The 8,512-nt window shown below is 47.4% G+C and overlaps 1 protein-coding gene across 1 annotated transcript; it reads left to right on the forward strand.

Moving 5' to 3' along the window:
• The first annotated feature begins 3,563 nt into the window (after positions 1 to 3,563).
• Positions 3,564 to 8,283, forward strand: tshz1 (teashirt zinc finger homeobox 1). The gene has a single exon (XM_048994269.1). It carries the CDS (start codon positions 3,603 to 3,605, stop codon positions 7,182 to 7,184), a length of 3,582 nt encoding a protein of 1,193 aa, XP_048850226.1. The 5' UTR covers positions 3,564 to 3,602; the 3' UTR covers positions 7,185 to 8,283.
• The last annotated feature ends 229 nt before the right edge of the window (positions 8,284 to 8,512 follow it).

Consider the following 8,512-nt stretch of genomic DNA (forward strand, 5'->3'; position numbering starts at 1 on the left):
TCCCCAGCGCCGCGGCCTGCGCCGCTCCACGGCCACTCTGAGCACCTAAATCAGGAGACTGAAGGCCGCCTGAATTGGACATTAGCGCCGCAAATGACTGCTCTGATTGCCCCTTCGGAAAAAAGACAAATAAATAAATAAGTGAGGCGCAGGTCAGCGGCAGCGGCTCTCGTCTGCTCTCATCCAGCTCTGGCTCCATCTCTCGCCGCTTCTCTGATCTGGTTTATTTAGGCCTGACACCAGCCAAATGGTGAAGCAATATGGGTCTGACAGATATTTTTTATTGATTTAACAACTGGCAGCTAGTCATAAATAAGGAGGGGGGGTGGGCAGGGGCGGGTGCTGAAGGAGAGACTTTCCTAAGAAATATGCAGGAGGTGCTATATTCAAAGAAAAGGTTTGTTTTTTTTGTTTGAATATATATTTTTTTCATGTAGGTCTTTACGTTGGGGCGTGTTTTCATATACTGGGCCTTTCAAATTGTCTTATGATTGGAATAATTCTGAAACGTCGGCCGCAGCCAAACGTGTCCCACCCCGCATGTGAGAGAAGGTCCGAGGTCCTGGCTTTGTCACTCCGGATGGGACGGCCCTGTCCGCCATGTCGATAACCGAGGGGTGGGCACGTGGAATTGGCGGCCCTTTGTCCCTTCGCTGTTGGAGAGGGGTCAGATTTAGCCTTTTGGGTCACAAAAATTTGTCATTAAAAATGGAAATATCAGCCCCGTTTAGTGCCGCTTGGTATGAGATGGGGATAACGACAGGAGACGCTTCCGGAAGACGGGATAGGATTCGCTGCCGGCGCCCTTTTGCTCTGCACGCGTTTTTCTCGGCCCTGAGTGTCCCTCCAGAGTAGGGGCCCCTCTCTGTACACAGACGGGCAGCCACTGGCTCCGTGTGAGACGCTGAGCTGCTCTCTCTCCTTCACCGCTCCGCTGCTGCCAGCCGCTTTATTTTTAACTTTTACAGCGCAGCACGTTTCCAAAGAGAGCTTTATTACCCTGTATCATTTATTGTTATATATAAATGTATAGATAAACACATACCCTCTATCTTATCCTTTTACACATCAAGTGCTGCAGATTGACACGCTATAAAGAACAATAAAATACTATTACAGAAATAAAGCTATCAGTCAATTATTATTATTTCAAATATTCAATTTGCAACAGATGCTTGCCAATTTCAGTTCCTGCCGAAGTCCTTTCTGACCTCTAAGATTAAGGAAGATGACAGGACTAAAACTGGTTTGTATTTATGCAAAAATCCCTTTTTAAAATAATATGAAATATTAAACAAACAACAGAAGGCTCACATGGTTAAATGGTAGCATTTTGCCGCCTTATCCGTTTTGCGTGAGGGCAGAATTGTCGGTCTGGTACTGGAAGAAGAGGCCTATGTGCTTGGGGCTGGTTTTGATTGGGGGGAGGAGGAGGAGGCGGGGCGGTGCAGGCCAGTAAGCCCATACGTGCACCGTGGTGTGCTGGCACGCCCCCCCGCAGCAGTGGCTGACCATTTCCTCTGCAGCCCCGCGGAGGCGTGGTGGGATGTCCACTGAGATTAGGGCTGGCGGCTCTCCGTGCCGTTTGAAGGTGACAGGGCAGCTGTTTTGCCAGCAGAGGCTGCGGCGAAACACCAGGCCGATCCCTTGTTCCTCTTTTAAGGCTGCCTGCCCAAGCTCCTCCCTCTGTTTCGCCAGAATTGGGACGATTTACAATTTTTTGTTGGTTGTTTTTGCCCCTCCTGGCAGGTAACGTTACTATAATAATTAGCATGTATTAAATTCAATCTGCTGGTATGTGATTCCCTCCCCCCCCCCCCCCCATCAGTGTTTAATTGTAGCATCTGATTGTGTTTCTGTGAGCGATAAAATCTGAGGCACCGGCTTGCTGGTTCTGCTCAGAAGACGCGTGTGTGGTCCGGTTTTATTGCTTCCCTCTCCCCGGCGCTGTTGTGTCAGCGGATCTAGTGCATCTCCCCGAGAAACTTCCGGAAGCATGGGGTGGGTCTTACCGGATTTAGAATTTAACCCTGTATGGGTCGACTTTAGCAGTGAGGCGTTTCCGATCGGGGGAATTAATGAAATCCGGAGAGTGTGTCGTGGGGAATTGACGGAACGCCTCTGGCTTCTCATTAAAATGCTCCTCTAAAACCAAAGCCCAGCTAATTACTATTATTGTTGTTTGTAAAAAATTAAAAATGCCCCTTGCTTAACAGGCAGTGCTGGTCGTTTTTAAAATGATGGTAGTCTTTTTTTCTGAAACAGGTTCGTAACCATTTTTTTTGGTCAGTGAGGAGAGAGGAGGCCGCGTGTGAGGTTAGACAAAATCGGCTGTCCCTGGCAGACTGGACAGCAGGACAGGGGGTGGCTAGCAAACGCAGATAACAGGAATGTGAGGCACACTCCTCGGATCCCCTCGCTTCGTTCCATCCACAGTCGATCGTCTGACCGTGTCGATATTTAGCGCAGCATGGGCCGTGACAACATGACACGTAATCTCATCTTAAGTTTCGGCTCGACGCACCGGGAGAACTCCCCCATGGGGCTGTGACATCCCGCTTCCCCGCTGATCATTTGCAGGGACTTTTGGGCCGACCGAGGGAAGGGCTGTGCCATGGTGGCCGGGTGCGGGGAAGAATGGGGGCGGTTTGCGTGGTTCGGCAAGATTCATGACATGAGTTTGAGTCCGTGTGCCCTTCCTGTGCACCGTTCCTGGTTTTCCAGAAAACCTCTCTTCTTTGTTCAATAAAAAAAGGTACCCAAAATGATGTGAATACTTTCCCTTGAATGCAAGCTTAATTCCCTGTATTTCACACCTAATTTGACTGGTCAGCATTTTAAGTAAATAATAAATAGGAATAAACGCTGTGGACACTTGGCGTTATTAAAATAAACGAGGCATTTTGCTTGGCCCCACAGTGTCTCCTTCGGTGGCCGAGCCTGGGGGGGGGGGGGGGCGATATCGCAAAGCCATCCCTTTCTCTAGTCTTTCATTCTCTTGCATCTCACTTGCATCACTTGCAATTAACGGCGGGCATCTGCATGCATGCAGAGCAGCTGACCAGATAATTGCATCAGTACACGTATGACTTCGAGAACATGTCCGTGCCCACGCCTGGGGGCGGGGCAGGGGGGGGGGGGCAGGTGAAAAGCCCGATAAGAAACACTTAGCATTAATATTGTATGCCGTTTTGGTTGAGGGGTAATTTATAATTCATTTAAGATGTTTAACTCTTTTGAGGAGTTGCATCCATGGTGTGCCGTTGCATCTATCCCACCCAGACGCCAAACACCGTAGACAATGTGATTGTTCTTAACACCTTTCTTTGCATTGTGAGAATGTGCCCTCTATTGTGCACAAATGCTGCAGTGCTGTTTGTATTATCAGAATTTTCCCGTTCCCATGGAAATAACTAAAGGAAGTTAACGTCATAAACAACATTTTTGGTCTATGGCTAAAACGGTTTCTGTATGAGCTGGGTTTACCCACAACGTTGTTTGATGGGAGTGTGCTCCTGGTCTCCTCTGCCCTTGCTGAGTTGTGAAGTTCAATAGGACCCTTCACCAGGCTGGGAAACAAAGCTATCTGTCATAGTCAACATATGGATATTTGCTGCTTTATAATTGCAAACCTGTGTCCCCCTGCCAGGACTATTGACAAACAATTCTTTAGAATCATTAACTGCACAAACAGACCATCACTGTTACTCTCCTCACATCCCACTTGTGTACACATGTACACCTCACTAAGCAGAGGTCCGTGTCCCAACGAAATCATGTCTTTCTCTTTTATTTTTTGCTTTTCTCACCTATTCCCTGCATTTCTTTTGTATGTTTCAGCTTACGTGCCTGAGGATGAGCTCAAGGCCGCCAAGATCGATGATGAGCACCTGCAGGATGACGGCCTGTCCCTAGATGGCCAGGATGGCGAGTTCCTCTGCAATGAGGAGGAAGAGGGCAAGGAGCAGCCCAGCTATCAGAACTCCCCCCTGAGTAACACCACGAACCCGGACGCGGGGTACGGCTCGCCACTCAGCGACACCAGTGATCAGCTGGCAGACTTCAGAAGTACCTCCTCCAAGGAGGGTCAGGACAAGGAGGATGCTGGGGGTACGGACAGTGACCTCGCGCTGCAGGACAGCCTGGCGCAAATGAAAGCCGTCTATGCAAACCTGATCTCAGACAGCACCTGGTCCAGCATCACCATGGACATTATGAAAAACAAGCAGGCTACTGGGGGTGGGGGAGGGGCAACAGGCACCCGTAATGGGAGCAGCAACATCATCAACAGCCTTGTCGAGAGCAACACTGCCGGTGCCATCAGCAGTAGCAGTGGCTCCACCACCAATACCCACACCAACACGAGCACCTCCACCTCTACCAGCAGCAGCAGTAGCATTGGGGGCAACAGCAGCTCGAGCAATGGTGGGGGCGTGACCTATGACTGGCACCAAGCTGCTCTGGCCAAAACTCTGCAGCATACCCCTTACCACCTTCTCCCTGAGCCTAGCCTCTTCAGCACCGTGCAGCTATACCGGCAGAATAACAAGCTATATGGCCCGGTGTTCACCGGAGCCAGCAAGTTTCGCTGCAAGGACTGTAGTGCAGCTTACGACACACTGGTGGGTCTCACCGTCCACATGAATGAGACCGGCCACTACCGAGACGACAACAAGGACAAAGAGGATGACCATGGCAAGAAGTGGTCCAAGCCTAGAAAGCGTTCACTGATGGAGATGGAGGGGAAGGAGGATGCCCAGAAGGTGCTCAAGTGCATGTACTGTGGCCACTCGTTTGAGTCTCTGCAAGACCTGAGCGTCCACATGATCAAAACGAAACACTACCAGAAAGTGCCTCTCAAAGAACCCATGCCAGCACTGGCCTCGAAGCTGGTTCCCTCTACCAAAAAGCGAGCCTTTCAGGAATTGGTTTCCCCCTGCTCCCCAGAATCTATCAGCAGCACACCCGGAATCCCATTAGGTGAGTCTACAAAAGACCCCAAGGTGGCAAACCCTTATGTGACTGCTAATAATCGCTATGGCTATCAGAACGGGGCCAGTTATACCTGGCAGTTTGAGGCACGTAAAGCCCAGATACTGAAGTGTATGGAGTGTGGAAGCTCACATGACACACTGCAGCAGCTGACTGCCCATATGATGGTCACTGGACATTTTCTCAAAGTGACTAACTCTGCTTCAAAGAAGGGGAAGCAGCTGGTTTTCGACCCGGTGGTAGAGGAAAAAATACAGTCCATCCCTCTGCCACCCACCACAACCAGACTGCCCATCTCTAATATCAAGTCCCAGCCAGATTCTCCCCTACACTCCTCTGGTGCTGAGGACAGGAAGGAAGCAGAAGAAGAGAAAATGGAGTTTTGTATACCTGAAAAAGTGATCAAAGAGGAGAAAGAGGACCCTAGCGAGAAGACTGAGACGAATCCTTCTTATAAGTATCTCAGAGAGGAAGATTTGGAAGAGACCCCCAAAGGAGGAATTGATATACTGAAGTCCCTTGAAAACACCGTGTCAAGTGCAATCAGCAAGGCCCAGACTGGCACGCCTACTTGGGGTGGATATTCCAGCATCCATGCAGCTTATCAGCTCCAGGGCTCCATAAAATCCTCCCTGCCAGTCGTGCAGAGTGTCCAGGTGCAGCCTTCCTTCAACAGCAGTATGAAATCTCTGTCATCTGACCTGAGTACTGCCATCCACACCCCTGACAGTCCTTCCCCTCCACCCCACCACAGAAGCAATGTCTCAGCCATGGAGGAGTTAGTTGAAAAGGTCACGGGGAAAATCTCAGTGAAGAAGGAAGACAAGACCTCCGACAAATGCAAGTCTGTCTCTGCAAAGTCTCCCCTGCCAATCGTGAAAGAGAAGAAGGAGTCGTCCAAGCCTGATGACCTCAGCGTCAAGCCAACTAGGAATGGTAGTGCTAACATTGAACTGGAACCCGTAAGCAAGCGAGAGCCCAAGGATAGCCCGGTTGATAATGCTCTGAAGAATGGCATCGATGGACTCAAATCCCCAGTAAGCAATGGTTGTAACACCTTGGGGATCATCACAGACCATTCACCAGAACAGCCTTTTGTCAACCCTCTCAGCGCCTTGCAGTCCATAATGAACACTCACTTAGGCAAGGCGTTAAAACCTGTCAGCCCCCTGTTAGACCCTCTGGCAATGTTGTACAAGATCAGCAACAGCATGACAGAGAAGCCAGTCTATAATCCAACTCAGGTTAAGCCAACAGAATCCATTAACCGATATTATTATGAGAACGATGAGCAGCCTATGGACTTGACAAAGTCCAAAAGCAGCAACAGTACAACCATCAACAGTTCCTCCACGGCACCTACTCACAATAGCAGCAATAGCAACAACGGGAGCAGCAGCAGGCCAATTCTCTCAAGTGTGTCTGAATCCATTTCATCGCCTTTGAGGGAGAATGCACTGATGGACATCTCCGACATGGTGAAGAACCTTACTGGTCGCCTGACGCCAAAGTCCTCCACCCCCTCCTCTGTCTCTGAGAGGTCAGACGCTGAAGGCAGCACCTTTGAGGATGGTCTAGACGAGCTGTCCCCCATCCAGAAGAGGAAAGGTAGACAGTCGAACTGGAACCCACAACACCTCCTCATCTTGCAAGCCCAGTTTGCCTCCAGCCTGCGGGAGACCCCAGAGGGCAAGTTCATTATGACTGACCTGGGACCTCAGGAGAGAGTGCACATCTGCAAGTTCACAGGCCTATCCATGACAACAATTTCTCATTGGCTGGCTAATGTAAAGTATCAGCTAAGGCGGACAGGTGGGACCAAGTTCCTGAAGAACATTGACTCCGGTCAGCCGATATTCCTGTGCAACGACTGTGCATCGCAGTTCAGAACTCCCTCCACCTACATTAACCACTTAGAATCACATTTAGGGTTCAGCCTGAAGGACCTCTCCAAACTGTCCATAGACCTCATTAGGGAGCAACAGGCGGTTTCTAAAGTCATAAGCGACAAGTCCTTTGGCGTCCTTGGCCTGACCGAGGATGAGAGTGGCTCCATATTCCAGTGCAAGCTGTGCAATCGGACTTTTGTCAGCAAGCACGCAGTCAAACTGCATCTCAGCAAAACCCACGGCAAGTCCCCGGAGGACCATGTGATCTATGTCACTGAACTAGAAAAGCTGGAGAAACTCTAAGAACTGGGGTGGAGTGGCTGCGTATGACTGATTGAATCGTTGCACTAAATCACAGCACTGCACTGGGCCCGAGCTGAGCCTCTGAAATCAGTCTTACTTTGGTTGTGAAACTGCCTAACTGGACCACACATCCTCTTTCATTTTTTTTTCATTCTCCTTTGATTTCTAACACTTACTTTGTAATGTATTTATATGATGTTTTGTCCAAATTGTGCATGTAATTTGTGAATTTCACACTCGGTTTTTCTTTTTTCATGCTCTTCAAAAATAACGGTTTCCAAGGCAAACGTGGAGAGATGTGTAAAATAAGTGATGTGAAGACTCTAAAATGAGGTGTACGCAGGAAAAGCTTGGGTGAGCCTTTTTCGTGAAGACTGAAGTAGCATTTCTGCACTTTAAGAAGTGTAATGTTTTGTTTTGTAAAAAGCCTTTTGTTCAATGCGAATCGCTTCAATTCAGATGATCGCTTGTAATGATTACTGTTCATTTTAGCTTCAGACTTGACTGAATTTATTGGTATTCTGTTACATTTCAATTCCATTCAGTTTTGAGCTTTTATGTGTACTATATTATGAAAAAGACACATTAACATTGTAGAAAGAAAAGGATAATATGCATTTTGGCTCAGTACAGTGACTTCAAGAAGGACTAGTATGCAAGTTTTGTTTTTAATATATGTCATTTAATTTCACTGTAAATTATCCCTTTATAGTAATTTGCAAATATATGCTTTGGTACACATTTATCTTTCTATAGTGTGCTGCTTCACTTTCAACCTGTAAAATCAAAATTGAGAATCATTATTATATACATAAATATATATATAAATATATAAATATATAAATGATCAACTGCATTGTCTAAAACTACATCTGACATATCTTGCCATTTGCAACAGCTCAGCACCCTTTGTACTGTGTGCATTCCTTACCTTTTATATTGTCATTTTATATATAGAAAAGAAAACAAACAATGTATATAAATATATACTATAGAGCCACGAGATGTCCTTTTTGTTTCCAATAAAACGTAGGTCCTCAAGCCTGGTTTACAGAAATGCATTTAAATATGCGTGCATCTGTTTTGATGCATGATTCTATGTGGGGTGGGTGGGAGGGGGGGGGGCAATGCACAATGGATTATACATTTCAATGTTTTATGATTAATATTGTAAGGAAAAAAAACATTGGCTCACTCAGACCTTTTCTTTTTTTCCTTTTTCCTAATTGTAAAATAAATCGTAAAGCAATTGTTGATTAATTCGTCTTGTTTTCTTTGCAGAAGTTCTTTAGCGTTAAGTGGGCTTGGTCACCTTACACCATTACACC

This window comes from Brienomyrus brachyistius, chromosome 23 (genome assembly GCF_023856365.1).
Source record: "Brienomyrus brachyistius isolate T26 chromosome 23, BBRACH_0.4, whole genome shotgun sequence".
Lineage (NCBI taxonomy): Eukaryota > Metazoa > Chordata > Actinopteri > Osteoglossiformes > Mormyridae > Brienomyrus > Brienomyrus brachyistius.

What these genes read in the sequence shown, in the direction of transcription:
- tshz1 (XM_048994269.1), top strand. Translation starts at nt 3,603, where the DNA reads ATGGATATTTGCTGCTTTATAATTGCAAACCTGTGTCCCCCTGCCAGG.